This window comes from Diabrotica undecimpunctata, chromosome 9 (assembly GCF_040954645.1).
Source record: "Diabrotica undecimpunctata isolate CICGRU chromosome 9, icDiaUnde3, whole genome shotgun sequence".
NCBI lineage: Eukaryota > Metazoa > Arthropoda > Insecta > Coleoptera > Chrysomelidae > Diabrotica > Diabrotica undecimpunctata.
The window spans coordinates 102945479-102973282 of NC_092811.1; the positions used below are offsets into that span (position 1 = coordinate 102945479).

General features: G+C 33.1%; 1 protein-coding gene across 2 annotated transcripts in view; it reads left to right on the plus strand.

Moving 5' to 3' along the window:
• The first annotated feature begins 2067 nt into the window (after window positions 1–2067).
• The window catches only part of LOC140449827 (uncharacterized), a 126038-nt gene continuing 100301 nt past the window's right edge, over window positions 2068–27804 (plus strand). Inside the window, exon 1 of one of the 2 annotated variants that reach the window (XM_072543185.1) lies at window positions 2068–2297. In XM_072543185.1, the coding sequence (XP_072399286.1) occupies window positions 2237–2297 (61 nt within the window). In that variant the 5' untranslated portion in view covers window positions 2068–2236. The remainder of the gene's footprint in view (window positions 2298–27804) is intronic. The other variant, XM_072543186.1, reaches the window with a different exon arrangement.

Genomic DNA, 27804 nt, shown 5'->3' on the forward strand with positions numbered 1-27804 from the left:
AGGAACTGAACTGAAAGATTCGAGCTGAGAAGAAGAGGCATTGGAGAGACAGGTATGACAAGTTGGATAATGTTTAAAACGTTTAGGGTCTTCTTCTTCTTTGTGTGCCGTGCTTGTATTCAAGCGTTGGCTATCGTCATATCGACAAGCTGATGAAATGATTCTCGGTCGGCAGCTAGATGAAACAGTTCCTTGACCGTTCGACCTGTCCATTGTCTAATGTTATGCAGCCAGGACAGTTGTTTTCTTCCGACCCAACGTTTTCCTTCGATTTTGCTCTGAATGATTAACCGGAGTAAGCGATATTTAGGTCCTCTCATTATATGACCGAAGTATTGGACCTTTCTCATTTTGATGATGTTGATCAATGCTCGCTCTTTGTGCACGGTCTCTAGCACGCGTTCGTTAGATATGTGTGCTGTCTCCGGGATTCTGAGCATGCGACGGTAACACCATAACTCAAACGTTTCTAATTTGTTAAGATTTTTTATTTTTGTTGTCCAGGTTTCACATCCATAGAACAAAGTGGACCAGACGTAGCACTTCAATACTCTTAGACGTGTGGTCAACGACAGACTTCTACTGCATAATACAGAACGCCAGTTAATAAAGTACGTTTAGGGTAAGAGGTACAAAATCGTAATGAACCAGTTCAAGCTGTACCCTCTGTATGAGATGCCAAAGAGGTATGCCACTGAGAAGATGGATGGATTGCGGGCATCGGCGTTTGGATTACTTCCTAATGCAGATGCTCACAGGACATGGTTGTTTCAGGGCATACCTTTACAGATTTGGAAAGGCAGACAATGACAAATGATTGTACTGTGAAATATCGGACACTGTCTCACATACTCTATTGGTATGCGATAGATGGATAGCCAAGAGGAGTCTGCTGGAGAGAGAGCTAGGAAGTAGGGTGCAATCCGTCAAAAATAATAAGAATTGCAGAAGCAGGTTCAAATTTTGAAGCTTGTGCGAAAGCAAAAACAGCCTGTGAAGGATAGCAGTGACAGTAGTGAAGATTCAGATTTGGAATGTACCTATTGCAATAAACCTTATAGACGAAGCAAGAAGGAAGAGGGTTGTATAAAGTGTCGGCAATGCAATAAATGGGCACATGATGCATGCTCTGGTGTGGAAAGAAGACGAAGATATGCAAGTAAAAAAGTGTTAGGTGGTCCTTTTGCCTTTTTGCCCCGATCTCCCCTATAGATTTGATTCCCAAACAAAAAATTAATTTTTAATACAACTCGTGAGATATTTATGGGTTTTCTTCTTTCTTTGACAAATTTTGAATACAGTCAATGTATTATTTTAGGTTTTTTAGATTTCATCTTTAGTTCAAAAGCTTATGGAATATTCAGAGAGCCCATGTAAGCTTAAAGGTGATATTTGTGCGTACGATTTTCCCATGTATGTTTCCTATCAAGCATAACTCCGAGAATGATAGTGTTATTCCTTTAATTCCCAGGAGTTACACCGGTAATATCCTCCTATTAGTGAGTGAAAATCTTCCTATTGGTGATTTGGTGACAGTTTTTTTTAAACACTTGGTAGCCTTTCCTCTAAACAGTATAAATAGATGATCTGTATATCTCAGAGCACCAAATAATTCTTTTTGAATTTCGCTAATAGATCATCAACCACTAGTGACTACAGTAGAGGTAATTAGACTCATCCTTGAGGACATTCCTTTACTTTTTATTGTAGTGGTTGACTGATCATCGACGTACGAAATAATTTTTCTACTTTGGTTAAAAATATTAATTGACAGAGATTAACAATGAGATTTGACAAAACACTATTAAAAAACAACGTATCTTTATGAATGAGATTGAAATTTTTTCATTTGTGTGCTATAAATAGTGCCGCCTGTATTTTTTCAATTTCCCTGTAAATGTCATAAAACCTGAAATAACTGATCAACAATGCACCCTGTATAGAAATACCGGCCTGAAAATGAAAATTAATCATTAGATGAACCACCGACTGAAACAATTCGTAACGTACGCGATGACCATACGATACTAGCGTATATGCTTGGTTAATTCCAGAGTGCCAGTGAAATTTTAAAATTAGAACCGCCAGCCAGTCCGTTGGCAACTTCGAATCGGCAAAGTTTGAGCGCGGAACTTTTAAAAATAGAACGCTTTTTTAAACCGACTCCCGCAAAGGGATAAGTGTCGATAGTAGATTTTTTAACGTTTTTATTTGTTTGGTGTACTTGTTGCTTTTTATGATTTGTTTCGAAATGGATAAGTTTAAGTTTGTTCTGATAGTTGGATTTTTAAGCTGTGGTAAGTTTACGAATTATATTTAGATATGAGTTATGTTTATAATAATATTGAACAATATTCTTTATTTTATCTTTATCATTTGTTTTACCATTATGATATTTTTATTACTCATGAGTTTAAAACATTTCTGCTTATTTATCGTAGTGTGAATGTTCGCACGTTTTTCTTACTTTACCATGTATATTCCTCAACATTTATTCTTTCGTAACAACATTACTTCCATTATATTACTATTGTATGTAGGTTTTTTTTTATTTTAGAGTTGATTATTTGTGTTATAACTAATATATTTTTATACATTTTTAGTTTAACTGTCTCCATTCCTTTCTTCTATGTTTTTCCTCATACCTTTTTCCCAATTTCTCTAATCTTATCCTGTTTCATTAGTTTATGTTAATTTGCTTTATTTATTACTAATTCTATGACCTAGTTTTTCGTTGTAGAGACCGTAAAACGTTTTTCAAATTCAACTAAAGATATTTCCTAGAGAACAAAATAAAATGTATCATATATTTTTGTATAATATATGTATAAGCCTTAATTTTAATTTTAGTAGAAAAGACATCGGGTATTTTAAAACACCGAACTCAGAAAAAATAAATAGCTTGTTTGCCCATTCGGGGTGAAGTTGTTTGCCTATGGTTTTACTTAAAACAAGATTTTTAGTTAACTGAGGTGAAGATAAACGCACTAAAATGATTTTATATTATAATAGACATTTTAATAAAATCTTCTTATTACAAAAATAAAGTTACTTATTTAAAATTAGATGCAGACAAATCCAAAACAAAACACAGCTCGCCTTTTAGGCAAATTTTTGGCGGAATTAATACTTTTTTTGTTACTTAGAGGAACATTGTCTTCGTCAAGAATGTTAGGCCATATAAATTTTCCCAATTTTGAGAGTTTTAGGAACCTAAAATTAGCTTCATCATCTTTAATCGCTGAAATTTGTCTTACAAAATGTGTAATATTCTTCTTAGTTTGATATTCTATTTCAACCCATGAATTTGCTTCTATATCATTAATGTGAAAGTATTCTGTTGCCTCAGGAATATTACTTTGAATGTCTGCCACTTCATGGTCTTCTTGGTCAAAATTTTCACTCACGCTCTCTGTTCCGGAACTTGCTTCATCGCTTTCTTCAAAAACTTTTTTCTTCACAATTTGTGTCTTGATTGTTTAAGGCATGTTATCGTCGTCAATTTCTTACTCTGGACAGTTTCTTTCGTTTTATTGTAGGCTCACGTTTTTTGGGATTTCTCTGTTCTTTCAAATAATCCAATAGTATCTCTGATACATCAGCACTGTTTCGATGAGTGGTTTGCTTCTCATTAGGAATTTTTGCTAAAAGTTTATCTTCAGACAAAGGACAAATATCACAAGCATAAAACCCCTTTCTAACGTTAACTGCAGCAGACGGCGTCATTTTCTCAAAAAGTTTTTTAATAATCTTGGAAACAAACTTTTCTCAACAGACGATGGGTTTGGATTGGCTTTCTTCCACTCGTGCAGTAATTGTTTCCAATAATGCTTCATATTTAAATATGAAGATATTTAAAATTTAAAAACGATATATATTTAAAAACCTCCAATATTTAAAAACAAGAGTCTTCAACTAATGTATACTTCCTGTTCCCACCTACGGTTCTCAAACTTGGACGTTTACAAAGAAAAACATGGAAAAAATAGCAAAGACCCAAAGAGTGATGGAAAGGCAAATGCTGAACATCAGGCTATCAGACAAGAAAAGAAATACTTGGATCTGCAACAAAACAAAAGTGACCGATATATTAACGCAGATAGCAAAACTTAAGTGGAAGTTCGCTGGACATACCATAAGACAGAAAGACGACAGATGGAATAAGATGATTATACACTGGAGACAACATAGTTACAAACGAAAAAGAGGAAGGCCACAAATGAGATGGTCAGATGACTTGAAGAAACACGCAGGCCCGAAGTGGATACAAACTGCCTACAATAGAGAGACGTGGAAGAAGGAAGAGGAGGTCTATGTCCAAAATTGGACAGCAAGGGCTGTATAGAATTCTTCATTGGTCCCAAGAAGCTATCGTCGAGGGGTTGGCAAAGATGCGTTGCATTTGGTGGAAGACAAATGAAGTCTCCTATTAAGACCTTCTTTCCTTCAATTAAACGAACATGAGGCAAAAATATAGTCTTAAACCAATCGGTAAAACAAATTGCATCACACCATCCATGATTAGATCGATTATAACGTGTACCTTTACTGCAGAATTTCTTTTGACAACATGGGGTGTCCCTAGGACCTCCTTGGCGAAAAGAATCCCACAAATTTCTAGCCTTATAAACTACATAAGGCGGTAATATATCTTTAGTTGTCGAAACACATAACATAATTGTCACAGCCCTTTTAGTATAATTTATTATATTGTCTGGATATTTGACACCTCTTTGATAAATTAGTTTCTTTTTCTCCGGATCATCACTTAAAAATTCCTTTCGTCGTAAGTAAATATTGCAGCAGGGTCGACACCTTCAAGTGTTTTGCTTAATTCCTCAAAAAAATTTTTTAATTTGTCAGCATCGACGGCAGCACGAGCTCTTTTTATGTTGTTGCTTAAGCGTTCACTTAAAGTTTGTGTATGTCTCACTAGAAACCTCTTAGCCCAATCGTACCCAGGAAAATTATTTTTAAAGAGTGCAGATTTTAAAGCGTTTGCAGTTAAACGAAGATTCAATGTATTTAATGGGAATCCCCAATTCGCACAAGTAATCACTGCATCCACAAAATCATCTTTTTCAACTTTGGTAAAAGTACCTCGTAGACTTTATTAGGATTTTTCTTTCTATTTCCAGAATGGTGTTGGTTTGGCGATTGTTTATTGATACGTAGACATACGCCTTGTATTCAATTATGGGCCTAATGAAACTTGTAGGTGTGCAAAAGAGTTTTATTTGATGTATTACCGAGTTTTCCAGATTGTACACCTAGGAGATTAGCTCTTCTTCTTACCCTGTCTAGGATAATGTCAATATCTTAGTTGAGAGTCATACTGAGAGAGAATTATTTGTGTTTTGGTAGTATTGAGTGTAATTTTCCATCTGTTGCACTACCTAACAATTCTGTTTAGCTGGTTTTGTGCCTATCGTACACCTTGTCATCCGCGTATCTGATGTTATTAATACATTCTCCGCTAATTCGAATTTCGGTTTCTACATACTCTACTGCTTCTTGAAAGATTTTTTTCAGAGTATATGTTAAACAGTAAGGGTGATAGTATACATTCCTGTCGGACCCCACGTTTGATTTTGATATTATCGGATTCTCCTGCCTCTGTACGGATAGACGATGTTTGATTCCAGTAAAGATTGCTAATAATTCTTACATTACAGGTGTTTATTCCAATATTTGTTAAAATCTCCATCAGCTTGTCATGTTTTACTATACCTATCGAACGCTTTATGGTAATCAATGAAGCATGCATAAATATCGCAATTCACATCTCTACATCGTTGAAATAGCACTTGTATGCTAAATAGAGCCTTTCTCTTACCCACTGCGTTCCGAAAACCAAACTGTGTACGGCTGATTTTTTCTTCGCAGTCTATATATCATTTGATGTATGATTTTTAGAAATAACTTTAAAATGGGGCTCATTAAGCTGATGGTTCGGAAATCATTGCAGGATACGGATTTTGTTTTATTTGGTAGAGCAGTAAACGTTGACTGCAGTCATGATATTGGTATTACTCCGTTTAAATATATGTCATTTAATATTTTTATTAGTCGTTGAGTACCGTCGGTGTTAAATAAGTTCAGCATATACATTGTCAGGTCCAGTAGCTTTGCCATCTTTAAGTTGTGATATTACTTTTTCCCTTCATCTGATGTGATTGGTAAGTGGTCATTACATATGTTCGACGGAGGTTGATCGGACCTATTTTCATCAAAGAGTTCTTGTTCTCTGTTGAGTTCTCTGTATTTCGTCGATATGCATATTTCTTGATTTTTATCTGTGATGATGTGCCCCTGTTGATCTTGCGGTTTGCTAGCTGTGTTGTTTCTAGTTCTAGTTTTTTAATTTCTTTTTTTTTTCATCTGATTTTTTTCCATCATTTTCTTTTTTCCTCCAATTCCTCTAGTTAGTACTCTTTCTGGTAGTATCGTCTCTGTCATTCTTTGAATGTGTCCCCCAATATTTGTGCTTTTATGACTCATAAAATATTCGGGTGTTCATACGTCTTCTCTAACTCCGCATTTATTCTTTTTACCTGTGTTTATTTTATAGTTTTCTTCCAAATATTATTTTAAGGACCTTTGTTTCCCAACTAATTAACTAATACAAGATTTAAACCAACACTTGCTCGGATTTATTTATTGTCCATGTTTCACTTACGTATAAAACATTTATACATTTATATCTCTACTTCTTAGTAAGTTAATTACTATTTTAATGGGAATAAGCCACAATTAAAGTTTAAAATAAGTTTATTGATTATTAATGTTTGTATTTTGAGAACGATTTCCGAAGTAGAAATTAAACGTCAATAAACTTATTTTAAACTCTAATTGTGGCTTATTCCCATTAAAATAGTAATTATTTTAAGATGTCACAAGAAAATAGCTTAAGAATAATTCTTAGTAAGTTGTTAAAAGTCGCCGCAAAGACGCCAAATTACAAGCAATCGTCCTCTTTTGGATTTCTTTTCGCAAATTATGATTTTCTGGTAAATATTGCTGGTCATTTTCTGGGAAAAATTTAATCTGTCTATTCCTTAAAACTGTCCCAATACAGATAAGTATATATATATATATATATATATATATATATATATATATATATATATATATATATATATATATATTTTTTTTTTTTTTTCTTCTACTGTTTTTATTTTCAGGTATTGTCCTTTTATGAACTCCTGGTCTCTTCATTCTATATATTTAGTCCGCTTCGTTTGTAAATATATATTTTTATTTTTACTTTGCATTTTACGTTCTATTGCCTTTAATTTATATTTGTTCTTAGATAGCACTACAAGATGATCAGCAAATGCTAGGTGGTGTTACTTCCATTCTTATATACTTCCTTTTATTAATTCCTGTTTCTCTTATAATTCGTTCAAGAATAACATGGAAAAATAGTGATGACAGTGGTTATCGTTGTGGCAGCCCCCCATTAACTTAAAATTTTCCAGTTTAGTTACCATTTTTTTGACTTTGTTCACTCTTTTTGGAAAGTCAGTTTTCTCATCCTTTCCACTAACAGTTCACTACAACCCAAGTCAATAAACAGCACTGCCGTTTAGTCTGAACTTATTGGTAAATGTGGATGTTTATAGCTAAATTGTTAAATGTTCAAAAAAGGTTTCTTCTAACTTTTCTTTTACCGTTTATTTGTTTAAAATTTTACAATATTTTATACGAATCTAATTTCGTATAAAAGAATGTATGAATTGAGACTAAAATAGGTAAAACTTCTGTTTACAAAGTGTAAACAGAACTTCTGTTTAGAAAGTGTAGTTGTAAACAAAGTGATTTTAGTTTGTGTAGATTTTGTCGATAACTTTCCTTTTGAATTTAAACAATACAGCTTTACTTCTTATACCTACATTGCTCTATTATATTGACTATACAATAAAAACAAACCAACTTTCTTTATCTAACGAATTAAAAAACCCAGACGAGCATAACCAAGTTGGCAGATGCCCTTAATAAATTGAAAAAAAAGTTAAATGTACAAGAACGGAAATGCGTCTGTATTTCCGCTGCCACGTGCCATTTGTTTGTTCATCGTGCGTCTTTGGAGGTGTGCATTTTATGAAGGAAGACGTACGTTGATATGAAGAAAATCAACTGCTTGGGGTAAGGTTTCGTTAAGAGCAGGCCAGGACCTGAAAAATTCGTTTTTTCTTTTAATATACAAAGTCTATAAGTCTACGTAGGTAATGTTGGATACTACTTTAACTTTGATTTTTAAAGTTCAAAATTTCTTTTATTATTTAAATTGTTTTTAATTAGTTTTTATTTTCATTATGAGGTATTTGTTTCGCCATATTTTGTTGTTTAGTTGTCCTGCTGCTCTGTTAATCGTATTCACCTGTTTTTGTACTTGTTTTTTCACATTACCGTAGCTCAACGGTTTGATTTTTAAATATTCATCACTTATTCTATTATTTTGTTTTTATAACCAGTTTACATCTTCTTGGTTACGCTAATATCACTATCGACTTATTTTTGTCTGTTGAAAGTCCATAATAAAAGCGCCAAATCTTCGGACTGTTTAATTAATCTTTGTCATTGGCATATATATTATCTGTATTTCCTATTCTCCCATTCTATATCATTTTCTTTTTTTTTGACTAGCTTTATAATTTCATTCATTATCAGATTAAATATTAATGGACAAGCGAATCTCTTTGCCTAATTCCTGTTTCATACTTTATAGATTGCGAGAGTTTTCCTGCGAACTTTACTAGTGCTTGTTGTCTTTAAATAATTATTATATATTCTCAATCGTTTTTACTAAGTCTAATTCTTACTCTATTAATCGCCTTAGAATAGAATAGAATAGAATAGAAACATGCTTTATTGTCACTGAAAATTGTACAATTTTATGAACAAAGCTTACAAAATGTCAGAAAATAACAATAAGAATTAACAATAACAATTACAATTTACTGAAATTACATAAATCGTCAATATCACAAAATAAAAGATAATACAATAAACAATCCATTGAAAAATTTAAATAAATGGCATATTGCATAATAAAACACGAACTAATAACTTGAAGTTGCTGCGTATAATACCCAAATATTATATATATATATATATATATATATATATATATATATATATATATATATATATATATATATATATATATATATATATATATATATATATAAATACTTAAGTTACTTGTACAAACAATGCTTGTACATAAAGGTACTGTAATTTCTCAGTTATTCGTTACGAAACTCTTGTACTGGAACTCTTCTACTGAATAATATGGTCTTTCAGATGGATAAGCGATGGTTGTATAGTTTTTTTTTTGCCGAAAATAATATAGATTTCTTTACTAACTCAGTAGATGGGATCGGTAAATAAACATCAAAGGTTAAATATCTGGTGGTGTAGTCACGATTAGGACTTGCTGGAAAACATGTAGGTGTTTCCGAATTCAGTAAACAGTTTCTAAAATATATAAAGAGGGAAGAGTTAAAATTCCGTGATTTTTGAAGTAGCTTCTGCAGTGGTTTGTTCTTCTAAAGCTAAGCAGATACCACATTGCCCTTTTTCGCGATTTAAAAATAACATATCAGATTTGGCAGCTGTATCAGAAACACAAAAAGAAAAACCATATCAAAGATACGACCCGAACAAAGAAAAATATGTCATTCTGGAAGATGCTAAATTGATTTATTTCGAAACAGATCTTATTGCATAGCTTGCTGAGGCTAGTTTCTTACGTAGCAAATAGATATGAAGGGATCATTTAACGTTGCTGTCTATCGAAATATCAAGAAATTTTATAGAATCATCGATACTGATCTGGTTGTATCAGATCAGTACAATTATCAGTACGATTATCTACAGGATAATCATCATCATCATCATCATTGGCTTTTACAACTCTTCGTGAGTTTTTGCCGCGTTTACTATTGCCTTCCATTGATTCCGATCCTGTGCTATTATTTCCCATGGCCTTACTTCCATCTTCTCCAGGTCTTCCCTGACTGCGTCTTTCCACCTTTTTCTAGGCCTTCCTGTCGATCTTCTACCATCTGGTCGTTCCCAAAACACATTGCTAATCAGTCTGTCGTCATCACTCCGTACCATATGGCCTGCCCATCTAAATCTATTGGCTTTTATGTATCTTACGATGTTTTCTTTCCCGAAGAGAGTCTCTATTTCATTGTTGTATCTGCTCCTCCATTCATTTGTCAAGCTGTCCCTGCAAGGACCATATATAATTCGTAGGATTTTGCGTTCCCATACTAATAGCTTATTGATTTCTTTCTTTCTCAATGTCTATGTTTCACTTGCATGTCACTGCTGGTCGTATTATGGTTTTGTACATTTGGATTTTGGCACGCCTTGAGAGAAGCTTTGACCTCATTAGGTTTTGAATGGCAAAGAATGATTTATTCCCCGCCAGTATTCGTATTTCAACCTCCCGTTCTCCTGTGTTTTCACTGGTAATTGTTGCTCCTAGGTATTTGAATTCTTTGACCACCTCAAAATTATGATCGTTTATGGTAATGTTTTGTCTTATTCGCTGTCGTTCCTTTTTTGATACGATAATGGAATATGTAATAATAATTACAGGATAATGCTACTTTTTTATTCACGTTAAAAGAGAATAAATTAGAGTCGGACCAGGTTTTTATTTTACGTAGATCAGAATATAGTTGCATGAAGAGTTGCAACCTTGAGTTTGAGAACATTTTTATGGATAGTCCATCAGTACTACAGGAAGATTTGATTTAAATACTATTGATTGTTTGGATCAGTTTAGATTTATCAGCTGGTCTTATAAAGAATGAATTTAAAACCTTTTTTGAATTGGGGAGATAGGATCTTGTGGCAAAATAGTTGATGTTATATTTTTACTTACATTAAGGAAGCATTCATTTAAAATTTCAGCGTTTGGAAGGTAAAATGTTTAAGCTGTGTTTGTTTTATTTCGAAGATCGTTTATTATAATCTCAAGTTTCTTTTGCAACACTTTTAGAGCTTCCCAGACGATTTTGATAGTATGGTACTTAGTAATATATTCAATGACAAAGACGTTGGTAGTCAATTTCTTGATGTACAGTACGCATATTCTTGGCTTATATGCGGATACTTTTGGTAGCCCACGTTTTGTGATTTTTTGGCTTAATTGTTATTAAAGGATATGCCTTATTGAAAATATAGACAAGCCCATTTAAAAAATCACTAAAATTATAGTCTACGTCCACAGAAGGAAAGTGCCACACAGAAACCAAGCATACATTTTGGAATTTACGAAAGTTCTGAGCGCAAAATATTCCTCTTAAGCATCGGGCTTTTGAGAAGGGTTTGTTGAGAGTATTAAACTTGGTATATACTGCCTTGTGATCCGATAGTCCTGCATTAATAATTATATAGCCTACATCAAGGTGTAAGAAATCTAAGACAATATAATCAATTATGGTAGATGTTGTTTTTGTACTTCTTGTAGGAGAATTAACGTGCATTGTGAAACCATACGATTCGAATATATTGACCAATAACAATTAGGTAGCACAAGCAACAGCGTAATTATCTATATCTTTATTTAATCTATAAATACTTACATCAGGCAAATATGTGCTGGTTTGTTGTATTCCACCGACTTTTCTTTTCTCTGCCTTATTATCCAGTGCAGTCCGAAATCCTTGTTGTTCTTCTTGCAGAGTTATTTCTTTATTTATTTTTGTTGCATTATTTTTGTTGTTAATTTGAGTGTATTTAAAAGATTTATTGCTCGATAATTATTAAGGTCTTTCTTATCCATTTTCTTAAAGATCATTTACATGATTAATCTCCTCCATTATTTTGGTTGAACCCTGTTGAATGCTGTAAACAACGAATGCACTGAAAAGGGCTTAACAATCAACGCAAAAAAAAAACAAAATGGATGGTGGTCGGAAAAATTAATATCGAAGACTCTGTACTAAGATTAGATAACAAAATCCTGGAAAGGGTGGAACACTTTAGATATCTGGGTAGCTGGATTGACTGCAGGGTTGAAAGTGACGAGGAAATTTCGACCAGAATAGAACTCGCACGGAAAAACTTTATTAACTGGCGTTCTGTATTATGCAGTAGAAGTCTGTCGTTGACCACACGTCTAAGAGTATTGAAGTGCTACGTCTGGTCCACTTTGTTCTATGGATGTGAAACCTGGACAACAAAAATAAAATAAAAATCCTTTTGTGAATCTTTCCCAGTAGTCTATTTCTCTATTTAAAGAAAAGCTTTCATTTTTTGTTACATTTTTGTTTAATATCTAATGTAAATGAAACTGTTTTTGTTGACCATTATTTATTTTCATATATTGTTCTCATTCCAAAGGCTGCTCATTCTTATTTAAGCAAAGAACATAATACTAAATTTACTAGACATTTAGACAGGGTTCAGTGAACAGAATAGTTGCAGTAGTAGTGAAATCCTGCATTATATTTCGTTCAATTTCAAGATAAGTTCAAGGTAAACAGTTTCAGACACGTGATCGGTGGGTGTGTTATGTCGTCACAGCTTGTCATTGGTTAGAAATTTAGTGCTAAGCAATGACAAGCTGCGATGACATGACATATCCACCGATCACGTATCTGAAACTGTTTAGCCTGAGCTTATCTTAAAGTTGAACGAAGTATAGATAAATATGTTCATAAACATTTTTTGATAGCGTGTGGCTATAAATAATATTCAATACTTTATCTGTTTTTTTTTATTAACGTTTAAGATTTTTACAATCTGTTTTGCAGTGAAAACAATAAGTAAAATTTTTTGTCTTTACATGACAGAGAGATGTAAGGTCCAGTGACCAAATCATCAGGACACAAATTGGCTTTTTTCCCGGTAGGATGCGCACATACACTGATACGCGAGCAGTAAAAGCGGCACTGATCACAATGGCTGGGTGCTGTTGAAGGCTTAACTCCCACTGCTGTAGGCTCTGTCAGGATCGGTGAGGTAGGTCCAAGGGGTCATGTCGCTTTAATCTCTTCGCTTGTTGGTTGTTGAGAAGATTGTGTGCCAGGGTATTAGGATGCACCCGCAACCTGTTTTGATATTGTTCAGAAGTTTTTTTGCACTCTTCAGAGACTGTTAGTACCTGAAGATCTCTATGTATTGCATCATTCTGGATATACCAAGGTGCATTAGCGATTGTTCTCAGAGTTTTGGATTGGAATCTTTGTATTATCATAATATTAGATTTGCTAGCTGAACCCCAGAGCTGTGAGCCATATGTCCAAATGGGTTTTATTATTGTATTGTATATCAGCAGCTTGTTGTCAATCGATAGGTGAGAGTTTTTTCCCAACATCCAGTAAAGTTTTCTGTATAAAATTCCCAATTGAAGCCTTTTCGTCCATATATGTTTGGTCCAAGTTAGACGTTTGTCAAGGTGAATACCTAAGTATTTTACGTCATGCTTTTGGGGCAAAGGATGTCCATTGAGGTTAACTTGTGGACATGTACCTCTTCTTAGAGTGAATGTAATTTGTGTGGATTTTGAGGGGTTTACTCTAATTCTCCAGAGTTTAAGCCATTCATTTGTTTTGTTCAGATGTAGTTGCAGTCTCTCTGATGCTATTATTAGGTTGCTATGAGAGGCCAAGAAAGCAGTATCATCTGCGAATGTTGCAAGCGTTAGGTTATTGCTTATTGGCAAGTCAGCCGTATATATCAGGTACAGAATCGGTCCGAGCACAGTACCCTGAGGTACACCAGATAGGATGGGGTAGAGTTTTGTATAGGCTTCACTATATTTTACCAGATATCTCCTTTCTGTAAGGTATGATTGAAGCAGTTTAAAGTAAGGGTAAGGTAAATTTTTTTTTAATTTGTACAGAAGTCCTGTATGCTACACCTTGTCAAAAGCTTGAGAGGCGTCTGAAAAGGCTGCAGTACAGTATTGCTTGTTCTCGAGACTACTTCTTATTGTTGTGTATAGTCTGTGAACTTGTTCGATTGTACCATGTTGGTTACGAAAACCGAATTGATGGTCAGGTATGGGACATTTTTCGTCCAATATTGGTTTGATTTTTCGTAGCAGAAGTTTTTCGAAGACCTTAGAGATGACTGGGAGTAGACTAATCGGTCGGTATGAGTTGACATCTTTTGGATCTTTACCAGGTTTTTGAATGAGTATAATCTGTGCCACTTTCCATTGCAGAGGGAAGTAATGCACACTAAGCATAGCATTGAAGATCATAGTGATTATTCTGTAACAGTCATTGGTTAGTTCCTGGAGGATCTTACCCGTTATGAGGTCGAATCCCGGAGCCTTATTGGGTTGTATCTCATTCTTTATTATCTGTTTTACTTCTTTAATATTAAACTTGGTGATTGGTAGATCCATTTGCTATGGAGCCTCAAGAAAAGAATTAAATGGTTCTTCTTGTTCTAATGGCACTACTCTGTTAAATGGACTAAATACTGTAGAAAGATGTTCAGCGAATGTCTCAGATTTTCCTGTGTCTGTTCTTGCCCATTTACCTTTGACATTTTTTAGAGGAGGTATGGAGTCTTGTGGACCTTTTACCTTTCTCGTCGCCTTCCATAGAGAATAATTGGTGTCTTTGGATGGAGTCAAATTTTCTAAGTAAGTTTGGATCCCCCTGTTTTTCTCTTCTTTTAATAGATTTTTAAGTCTTCTGGTAATTCTGTTTAAATTTTGTTTGTCAATAGGAGCGTGTGTGTTTTGCCACTTTTTCCTAAGTTTTCTTTTCTCATCGATCAGGTTTTTTGCACTTTGCGAACAGTTTATGCTTTCCTTCCATGTGGTTTGTTCAGGAGTAGAAATCCAATCTGCCTTTTGTATGGAGGTAGTAAGTTGTACCGCATTTTCAATTTGTAATTCTGTTTTAAGTGGCAAGTTCGTTGGTATTTGTTCTGCTAGTGCTTTATAAACTTTATCTGTTTGTATTCTGTTTATTTTTCACAATAATAATCAAGTAAATCAATACTTGTTTTTTGAGGAAGAGAAAAATTTGGATGCATTAATTTTCCAGTTAAATACCCGCAAAAATTAAGTATTTATTTGCGGCACTGGAAGATAACGGATTGACAAATGACAGATGTCTACATATATCGTTAAAAGATGACTCCTTTGAAATAAAAATAGACCTGAATGTTAGGGAAATAAGTCTTCTATTCGTAATCCATAATTGATTTTTATTGAAATTGAAAAATGATTGGGCTACCGGTTTCGCTGTTTACAAACTTTACAGCATCTTTACTCATTCATCATCTTAGATTCATCCTTACCGTTTCTCGACGTTATCATAAAGAAAAACCAATCCCAAGGTTTTCATCTCTCTGTTTATCGAAAACCCACAAATATCCATCGTTACTTGCATGCCAACTCTCATCACCCACCTTCAGTCATTATTATCCTTATATCCAGATCAATACGTGCATCATCGCCTTTGCGATGACACCACCATACAGAACTATAGCCTCCATTCCCTTCTATAAACCAAGAATTATCCGAGAAGCCATAGAAGTTGAAAAAAGTCCAAACTGTATCAATAAAAGAGATGACGGCTTACGATTATTTTCGAAATGGACACCTCTCACCAAGAAAATATCGTCCGGTCCACCCTCGAATCAAAATCCTACTGTCAGAAATGTTCCCCGCGCCAATACCCACGCCAATAGTAGTGTTTAGGGGTTTGGGGAGTGGTGAGCTAAACTGTGATTCTGCAATTACAGGTATAACTGTGTTCGTGTTTTTTTATTCATTGTGATTTTTACCCGTGATTGTGATCTAACAGAGCAACGAAATAGTCGTATGTTAAACTCAGAATAAAAAGGTGTTGCCATTATGGACCATAACAAAATTCTACATCTGTTATTATTTCGGTATATCCGATATGGTCGCATGTGTTTTTTTAATTAGATGTACTCGTTTTATAAGACAACTTTGCCTTAAAAATATTGCATGATGCATAATTATCATCCATTTCTATAAAAAAGTTCCATAAACTACTAATTTTTCTTTTTTTATTTTGCACTGGTGTCATTTTTAAAATGTATGAGAATAAACATGTTTGAATATCGATACAAATACGACGAGTTACACAAATTCAATAAACTGAAACTCTAAATACCCTTTTTCTTAAAATTTTCTTCAAATAATATTTGTTTATGTACTAATATTACACTAAACTAGCAATTTTCATATTCCTCCAAAGACGATATAATATTATTTTTGCCTTTGCATTCCTCATTAGAAAGAGACTTCACAATACCGCCGATGCGACGACTACCTCTATCTCGTTCCTTGTTATCTTGTTACACGTCTGTCATTTCACAACTTTGCGACTGAGACGAAAACGTGATATATCACATTTTAGCGATCAAGAATTACAGACATAGAATCAGACTGAAATCACAGTCACATCACAGTCACAGTATATTTTGTTGTTATTTACAGGTCGTGATTGTTATTTTCTAATCACAGCTGTTCAATCACAGGGTAGTGATATTTAGCCCACCTCTAGGCTCGGGTGTTAATTGAAAAATATGTTAAAACGATGTAGGTACTGTAAATATTTTATAATTATGAAATACTGAAACAAAAATTAAAAATTAATGGGAAAATCCCAGTAGTTGGCTGTATACCATCGTTTAAAAAAACATACAGAAGTTAAAACACTTCACCATTGTATTTAGGTATATAAAAACATATAGTTAAAACTTTTACAAGAAGTGTTGTCAAAATTTATACAGTAGCAGCATAACGTTTTCGATCTAATCAGATCATCTTCAGTGCCTTATGTACTTGAAGCTAACAATGAAATTTGTGGCTATGACATCCATGTATGGGTTTACATCTTTCCAAAATTAAATTATATGTTGACTCTAGGTCGATGACAATGGATAAATTTAATACTTGAGGAGCTACATGTCTCTCTGCTCGGTTTTTAACACGTGGTTCTTGTCAGTTAAGACGACACAGACCAACTTGGTTGGCACAGACGAGTTGATTAAGACGACACAGACCTAGTTGGTCTGTGTCGTCTTAACTGACAAGAACCACGTGTTAAAAACTGAGCAGGGAGACATATAGCTCCTCAAGTATTAAATTTTATCCAATGTCATCGACCTAGAGTCAACATAATTTAATTTTGGAAAGATGTAAACCCATATATGGATGTCATAGCCACAAATTCATTGTTAGCTTCAAGTACATAAAGCACTGAAGATGATCTGATTAGATCGAAAACGTTATGCTACTGTATAAATTTCGACGACACTTGTAAAAGTTTTAACTATATATTTTTATATACCTAAATACAATGGTGAAGTGTTTTAACTTCTGTATGTTTTTTTGAAACAAAAATTATTACAATAGAAAGATTGTTTGAATCTAATTTTAAAATGTTTTTATTTTTTATTTTTTTCAATCGAGAAATTTACTTTCGACTTCCGACCTTGTATTTTGTACCGTGGAACGTTGGCTGTTGAATTTCTAGCAATAATGCAAAACCTTCGCAACTTGATGTAATATACTACAAGATATACTGTATAAAGAAGCCCTAATTGTCAATTTTAATAATAATACAATAACCTTGGAACTTTAACGAGAAGAAAATGAACCATGGAACTGGAAGTGTATAAAAAAATTGTTAAAATGTGACATAGTCTAGCCATTCCGAGCCTGACACAATATGTCTTGTGATATCAGCAACAGATGGTTGTAAATCAGTGGGGCATAACCGTTGGGGTTACCCACTTCATATTTCAGTGCTTCCAGTATAACATAGGGCACGCTTTAAATATACAGGATGTTTTGGATCGGTACACTTAAGTCATTACTCCATTTAAATGGAAGGTACTAAATAGTTGATTATTAAAAAATGGTAATTCACAGCATAATTTAATTTTATCTAGGTTAGATCTGTAAGTGGTACTTGTGCTAGTTTTAGGTCGAAGTTCTAGACTAGAAGTAAATGCTTTGAGAAGAGAAACGATAGCTAAATGGGATTTATACCAATTTTTGTTTAACGTCTTGACTTCTAGGAGTTGTTTATAAAATAGTATTGGAATATCAATCCAGGATATCTGTTCTTTATGATTATAATATACTGTTTTTGTTGTAAACTAGCATTAAAAAATTTCTCCTTGGTCAATAAGTTTCTGAACAACAAATGTTAAAAAAGATAACATTAATCGTAAAATTTTTTCTTCAGACCATTTTTGCTTTTTCCGATCAATTAATGCACGTTTGACTTGCTTCTTCATGCAGTTTAAAAGACTTAAATTCAGTCGCTGGATAAAGAGATTAGATTTTACGTCATCTTCATGACGTCAATACGGATTATTTCGGGATAAGAAACTTTTAACTGTCGTTTAATTTAATAAAAGGATAATAAAATAGCGTAAATCGTAATCTGAATTTTATGTTTAAACTGTTTTATTATTTTTACTAGGATAACTTCATTTTGTACGTTAACACGTTAAATGCCCCTGCATCACTTCTTTTTTTTGTAACACTTTCAATACTGCCACTATCTATTTCTGAATATTTTATATACTTCCCAGTATTGATTTATTTTTATATTGAATAAAAAAAAAATCATTACTATAATTGAATCGGTTATTTCGAAAAGGCCACAACTCCAGAAATGTTAATTTTACAGGAAACGAAAAAAACGTTTCATTTTGATATTAATGAAGACATCTTTCTCTTTTCGGAGTAAAGTCTTAAAATGTGATGCATGACCAAGTTTTATCAACAAATCCAACATAAAAAAGACATAGGTACACTGTAAAAAATAATTTAGTTTTTGGAGTTGTGGCCTTTTCCAAACAAACACTGATGATTTTATGATTAATAATAGAAAACACCAATATTATTAAGGAAAAAAATTATTAAGTGGCAAAAAAATGCATGTTGAAGGTTAATAAATAGTCTTTTAGTAATCTTCCTCTAGTGGTTCATCACTATTAGTGGTAGGCCATAAAATCAGCTCATTATAAAAAAACATTTTGTCTTCTGGCACATTTGTACAAGTTTCTTGATGTTTTCCATTTTTTTTTAATTAATAGAGATTTTTTCTGTGTAAGCAGACTCTGTTGGCAAACTAGGACAAACTCCAGCTGGTTTTCCCAAGGAAAATTCATAAAACATAAGCCCATCGATAAATGGACGTACTTTAACAATTCCCGGTTTTTTGTTGTCATATTCGAACTCATCATATTGAGAAATTTGAAAAGTTGTTTTCTCATGTTTGGTTTTTTCCCATAGGAGTCAATGGAGAGTACGGTTTTCTTATAATGAATGGACCGCCATTTTTTGAATTCCAAAATTGTTTCATTTTTTACCAGTTCTATAGAAAAAAGAGATTTTCTTGACGATTTTTTTATCAATTCGTAATATTCTTCAGGAAGAAAAATTCGGTCCTGCTTGCGAATGAGTCTTTTTGCTACCCCGAAGTCTCTATGGCACGGGAGGAATGAGTGACCTCTGATTGGAAAATAATGAAAAATGTGATTGAATTTTCCTGTCGAGGCAAGAGTTAGAAGGAATCTTATTACCGTGTGGTATTTCACTTTAGATTCCGGAAATTTTTCGATAAACATTTTATGCATTTATTTGACATCCAAAGTAGCAGGTAAATACTTTTTTAATATATTAGCATAATGGACTTCCTTTACATCAAACGATTGTATGTGCTCACGTATTTGAAAGCACAATTCATCTGGTATTAAATTATGCCTAGATTTAACAGATTTACCTCTATTTTCTCTTGGAGTGGATCCAGTCACTAGTAGGCGGCATAATCTTCTGACATGCTTTTCGCCAACACCATATAAACTTAGGAAAGCTTTCTTAAATACTTGCTTACGTACTCCTTTTAAACAAACATGAAACAAAAAATTATTGGGTCTCTCAATACGTTTAATGGCATTCTGAGATTTTCTCATTCTCTTCATGGGACTTACTTCGATTATATTTTGTAAGTATGAGTCTTGTGAGTTTTTGTCATCAAAGTCATGTAACGACGTAAACAACGCATTCTTGTCCATTTCCGAAAAATGTTTTGAACACTTCTTGCGGTAGTACAGTCGATTCCAGTTTTTCACGCCATAACTTGTTTTCCCACGTGATTAATATGGGTTTGGCCCTTAACTTTAGCCTTCTTAATAACTTCACTTTTATACAGGGCCCGATTAATAATACCTTTCTTTCTTTTCCTTTGTTTAGTTTCAATAATGACACTGGTTTCACTATCAGAGCTACTCATTTTTGTATAAACAATACACAATGGAACTTAATCGTACTAAAGATAATCGTCAACTGGTCTAGGAAACTAGGAAGGTCCGCGACCGTAACCACTAAATCACATGTCCGGCGCGCGCAGTTTGTTTCGAAAACGCCACATCTCCGGAGAAGTGGTCTTTTCGAAATAAACAGAGAAATACGCCTGTCAAAATTAATAGTAACGAATAGCGGAGATGTGGCGTTTTCACGTGTGATAAAGCTTAAAGGATATTCTGAACAAAATGGCGAAGTTAACTCATTTTGTGAAATTAATGGAGATGTGGTCTTTTCGAAATAACCGATTCAATTAAAAAAACTGGTGTAACATTATACTTCACATATTACATTGTTTAGAAAATTTAGTAAAATTTCATAGTAGTTTGACTATGTGTTTACCGTATTCGTAAATGATCTGATTTTCATAATAACTCTTCCCACGCTCTTCGTCTTCTTCTTCTAATGGCACTACAACTTTATGTGGATCTTGGCCTGCTTAACAACGTTCTTCCATTTTGCCCTGTCGGATACTTTCCTTCGCCACTGCCTTACGTTCATGTTTTTAAGATCTTCCTCTACATCAACTATCTACCTTTTACCGGGCCTACCTCTTGCCTGGATTACTTTTACAGCTCGATTATCTGGCATTCTTTCTAAGTGGCCAAGCCAGTTTAGTCTTTGTGACTACAAATCCAAGAATATCTGAGCTCTGCATTAATTCATCCAGCTCATAGTTCATTTTTATTCTCCACGAACCATCGCTACAATGGGTTGGTCCAAATATCTTTCTTGATACGTTTTACATCAATATGTGACCACTGGTCTAATTACTGTTTTGTAGATTCTAAGCTTAGACTCACGATTCAGTAACTTACTTTTTATTAAGTCATGAATGTGTTGCTTGTGTGAGTCCATTTCAAAAGGTAAAAGAAATAATAAGTTAGACTTACTCACAATCAATTTAATTTAAATAATCGGACGACCGGTTTCGCTTTCTATAATATGCAAAGCATCTTCAGGTCACGATACAAAGTTAAAATGCTGAAAATAATAATCCCATATTAGGGTGTTGTCTAATAAAGATAAAACATAGGTAGGTGATATAAATTATATAAATTACAGTAATTATGCCAATATTACATGTCTGTGGTTTTATAAATGAATAAAATGTTTAAGCAGACAAGGTAAGACCCACAAATTGGTAACATAGTCTATTAAACTGTAATGAATTAATAAATAAACATTACTTACATGCCGGTACTCTATTAATTGATGGTTGAAAAAACATGGTTCAAACTATCTTGTATTGTTGATTGGAGAACTCAGGTCAACTATTGTACTTGTTTAACAGTGTTTAACAGTAAACGGGGAAGTTCTTGAGGAGACAGATTTTATCCAATGAAGTAGAAATGGGTGAAATGTATTGTTTGTTTGATGAAAGTAATGTTCTATACCATTAAGTTCTTTAAAGTTATTTATATTTTTTATTTTTTATATTTTAACTTTGTATCGTGACCTGAAGATGCTTTGCATATTATAGAAAGCGAAACCGGTCGTCCGATTAGTTAAATTAAATTGATTGTGAGTAAGTCTAACTTATTATTTCTTTTACCTTTTTATTAAGTCTTTGTATGCATAAAATCACTTATTACCGCTAAGAATCCGTGCTTGTATTTCTTTATATAACTGACGTTGTGGTTGTCATTTATTATCGAGTCTAGGTAGGGAAACTGGAGGCATATTCGTAGATATGGTTGTCTACCTTTATATTCTCATGTCGAAGTGTCTACGAGTGTCTTCGTCTCAGGACCAGCAACTTCATGTGGAGTCATACGTTGCCATGTTATCATATCCACTGGTAACTTTAACATCCTAATATATATGACTAAATAATGTAAACTAAATTGTAACATATAACTTTTAACGGGTTTTTTACCCAGATATTTAGTGGCTCAAAACATGTACACCTAGACACTGATGATGGAATATGGATTCCGAAAACGTTTTGTCTTCATGACATAGCCCGTTTGGGTTTTTTAATTTATATACCTTTTATCAAGGATTTTAACAAACATTTTTTGTGATGCATGATATACAGCCAGCTACAGGAACTTAGTTTCCTTGTGGATTAATTCTAATTAATAGCAAAATTCTAAAGAAACTTACCAAATAGTTTTAACAACCTTTTACTCATTTATTAATTCAATTCTACCAACTGGAGTATTTCCAGAAGTACTAAAATATTCAAAAGTACTACCTATCCACAAAAAAGGTGATTCCTCAAAAACTGACAATTACGGACCCACAAGCATTGTTTCTACTTTTGGAAAAGTGATTGAAAAGGTTATCAAACAACAATTTTATTTCTATTTTGAGTCAAATAATTACTTTAGCAACTCAAAATATGGATTCAGAAGTGCTCGTTCTACTACGAACGCGGTATTTAATGTTGTGAGCGAGGTGATTGAGGGACTTGAACGCAGCAATCGCATAGCGATTATAAATTACTATGGAATCATAGGTATCCCTCTTAAGCTTATAACTTCTTATCTATGTAGCAAACATCAGGCGGTAGTGTCTAAGTCATCTCTCCGATTTTCTATCCGTAAAACATGGAGTTCCACAAGGTTCGGTCTTAGGACCTCTTTTGTTTATTATTTATGTCAACGATTTGCATAAATTCATACCTCCGTACAAATCCATACAATTCGCAGAAAATAAAACATACGTTATATCAGAAAAAAATAATGATGATTTAAAAATGTCTCATGAGGAAGTTTCTACTAAATCTAGTACATGGTTTGCTGCCAACAAACTAAAACTTAACTCTAATAAAACGCAAAATTAATTACTATTTAAATGGGAATAAGCCACAATTAAAGGTTAAAATACGTTTATTGACGTTTCAATTTCCACTTCGGAAATCGTTCTCAAAATACAAACATTAGTTTGTATATAGTAAACGCAAAATTATTTGGCTATATCTGCAAGTAATTTACATAATGATCCAGATAACAAAGATACTGTTAAACTATTGGGAATAACCATAGATAATCGACTGAACTGGTCGGCTCATATCCCACAACTAAAGAAAAAGCTATCAAGATCATTATTTGTTATTCGCCAACTAACAAGGGTTGTCAACTTTGAAATATAAAAAATGATAATTTCTTTATTCCACCTTCACCTAAACTATTAATCATATGGGACAATTCAACAAATGCACTTCAAATTTTTAGAATGCAAAAGAAAGCTATCAGGATTTTAACAGGGGTTAGTTATCTAGAACACTGTCAACCTTTCTTTAACAAATTCAAAATTGTGTCGCTACCTACTCTGTTGATATTTTAAGTTCTAACTGAAATTCACAGAAAACGGATCCATTTAATGAAACAGTCTGATTTTCACGTTCACAACACGCGACACTGTCACTATTTACGAAGAAATCGCTGTAGATTACGTTTTTCAGATAAAATTGCCTTAATTATAACTGTTACAATATTTTACCAAAAAGTAATAAACAGCTATGCTGTAATAGTTTCGAAAAAGTTATAAAAAGATATCTTCTGAAACATTGCTTTTACTGGTCAGAAGAATATGTGACTTATTGCAGAACATCCACTGAACTGCTTATCGTAACTTTGAAATAAATGTTTTTCTGTTTAATATGTGTTCTTGTTTGAGATATATTTAAGTTGCGTTTTATATTCCTTTTTAATATACCAAATATATCAAAAAGGAATCAGTGGATGTTCTGCAATGAGTCATATATTTTGATGTACTAAGAATATATGACTCATTGCAGAACATCCACTGAACTGCTTACCGTAACTTTGCCATAAATCTTTTTGTGTTTAATATGTGTTCTTGTTTGTGATATATTTAATTTACGTTTTATATTCCTTTTTGATATACTATATATCAAAAAGGAATCAGTGGATGTTCTGTAATGAGTCATATATTTTGATATACTAAGAATATAATATGACTCATTGCAGAACATCCACTGAACTGCTTACCGTAACTTTGCCATAAATCGTTTTCTGTTTAATATGTGTTTTTATTTGTGATATATTTAATTTACGTTTTATATTCCTTTTTGATATACTATGTATTTTTTTTAACTTGCTACAAACAATATTTGTATTTGTTATGTGGTTAAATAAATATACTCTAAACTCTAAACGCTCCTTCTGTGACATGCGCTTTGTTATTTTTCAGATGTTTTATGACTGATACAGTTTCTTTCAATGTTGGTTCCCCAACTAGTTGTTCTGCTGTGTTACGAATTAGTTTTTCTTCTTAATTTTGTTGTTTTTTTGGGTTTAAGAACTCCTTCCACTTTATCATTAGTTCCTCTTTCTTGCTGATAATTGCACCGTTTTTGTTCTTGCACATTGTTGTTCTTGTCATGTGTCTTTGAGTGTATCGCTTGATTTCCTTGTAAAATTTTCTAATCTCTCTTCTGTTATTATAGTCTGTAATTTATTGTATTTTTCTATTTAACACTTCTCTTTTTCCTTCTACATATTTTCCTTGCACCCCTTCAGTTCTTCATATGCCCTTCTATTCAAACGGAAATTCTTTTGTAGACATTTTTGCCTAGCTGCATTTTTGCTATTTATTACTTGTTGCCAATCTTGGTTAAATCATTCCTCATTTCTTTTGCTTGAGGTTTCGCCTAATGTTTCCTTTGCTGTATTTTTAATTGTCGTTTGAATGATATTCCATTGGTCTTCGATGTTATTTTCTTCTCGTATTTCATTTAATATAAGCTTTATTTTCTGCTGGTACTGATTCTTTTTGTTATGATTTTTAAACATGAATGTGTTTCATTTTCTTTGTTTGATGCCTTTCTCTTTTCTTATCTTTGATACTCTTATTCTATCTTCGATATCATCAAGAAATGATGTTCTGCAATGAGTCAATCCGAATGAATCAGTCCGAATCGCAATTAGTGCCTCTATAAGATCTAACATCTGTTACGTACGCTATCGATCGCTTAGGTATTAATATATGATCAATTTGATTAAATTTATTAGTACCAGGTATCATCCAGGTCCCTTTATGAATATTTTTGTAGGGGAACACGTACTTTTGTACATTTCATGGGTGGATCGTGTGACTAATGTTGAGGTCCTACGTAGAATAGGCAAGGAATGCGAGATTATTAACACCATCAAAGAGCCCAAACTAGAATATCTTGGCCATGTTATGAGGAATGAACAGAGATACGGCTTGTTGCAACTCATTCTTCAGGGCAAGGTATTTGGAAAGAGAGGACCAGGGAGAAGAAGAATATCTTGGCTTCAAAACCTGAGAAAGTGGTTTAATACATCGACAACCGGACTATTCAGAATAGCAGCAAGCAAAGTTAGGATAGCCATGTTGATCGCCAACATCCGGAACGGATAGGCATCGTAAGAAGAAGAAGAAGAACACGTACTAACTACTCTGAGTTTACTTGTCATTGACAACTGCGCCACTATTATACCGTTGTTGCTAGAAATACCATGTAAATTATGCTTATTAAACTATTCTGCATACATTGGCTCTTTCCCCAACTTGTCGTTTATATCACCCAGGACTCCCTTCTTTCATCCTTCCACGCTACTTCTTAGAAATGTAACCCTAAAGAAATATGGAAATACAAACCGGTCTTTTCATATGTATGACAGTTAAAAGTTCTGTTGTGGCTGTTATAGTGAGAGGTTGCAGTTATCAATTTTATTTTGCCCCTTACTTTTTAGGTAAATAGTCACATGGTTGCTGTTTTTATTTTTTAATCTTGTTAATTGGTCAAAGTTCTTTTAGGAAAAATTGAAAAATTATACTGTCCTTGTAAATTTTTTCTTTTGTACATCTAATTGTACTCATCGATAATTTTGACTCTGATTCCTTTGAATATTTTGCTTACCACATCGTTGGAACATCTTACTGTGGAATTTCAACTATGCAACTAAGTAAGAGGGGAAGAACAATCGATATCCATGAAAGATATTCAGACAGGACACAAAATACAAAAAAACATGAACTAATAATTGGAGCAGAATAAAAAATAAACATATTAACTTTAACTATTGACTGTAATCTACTATATATTAAGGTTTTTTCCACATACTCCGTATATACTAATTCTAAAGTTCGTCAAACTTCTCTGGTGCAACGTATGTTATGCGGTCTATGTATTCTATTTGCTATTTCCCAATGATAACAAGATTTGTTATTAAAAGAGTGCAGCGGAATTCAAAACTGAAATTAGTTGGCAAGGGGATACTGACCTATATTGAAAAATCTGCCCGGTTGGAACAAAAAGAAGAAATATTTGCTAGTAGAAAATATCATTGTAAGTGGGTCAATATTACATATTATATATTCAACATTATATATATATATATATATATATATATATATATATAATATATATATATATATATATATATATATATATATATATATATATATATATATATATATATATGTATATATATATATATAGATATATATATATATATATATATATATATATATATATATATATATATATATATATATATATATATATATAGAGTGAGTCATAACTATTGGGACATAGACTAAGGACAGGTTATTTGGACCAAAATATGGCTATTGGGCCAAATATGCCTTAATAAAATGTTGCTGAGAAAAAAGATACAGGGTGTTAAAGTTAATTTTTGTTTTTCGTTTTTTGCTAATAGTTTCCCTGTATATTTATAAATTGCTATTAAAATTGGCATAGAGGCATAATCTTAGACAAGAAATAGTATTTTATTTACAATTCCACTATCAAATACCAAACTAATAAACAAAGTTGCAACTAACGTAAGGTTTCCGTTGTGACGATAAATCAAAACTAAACACACTTTAACTTAAAAGAACTCACAAAAACTCAAACTAAATGTTCTACATGGTCTCCTCCGATTTCTATGCCTTTTCTAATTCTTTTTATAAAGGATTTTCGGACGTTAAAAAAATATTATTCTGTCCCCTTATAAGATTAGCTGCATTTTGAATGTATTTCCAAAGTTCGTCTCGTGTATTAATTTCATTGGCATAAACTAAGGACTTCATGTGTCCCCAAAAATAAAAATCTAGCGGGTTGTACTCAGGACTTCTTGGTGGCCATTGAAAATCACTGCCTCTGCCAATCCATCGTTGTGAAATACGTTATTAAGATGATTTCTAACAGCTAATGAAAAATGAGGTGGCGCTCCATCCTGCATAAAACACATTTTTCTTCTTACATCCAGTGACAGATCATCTAAAATATCACTAAGAGTATTTTCCAAAAAGAATAAATAAGAATCTCCATTTAAATTCGGAGGAAGAACATAAGGCCCTAGTAGTTGGTCGCCTATAATGCCACACCAAATATTCAATTTAAACTCATGCTGAAAATGTCTAGCTTTAATAGCATGCGGGTTTTCTTCTTCCCAATAATGACTATTTCGCCAATTAAAAACCCCTCGTCTGGTAAAAGTTGCTTCGTC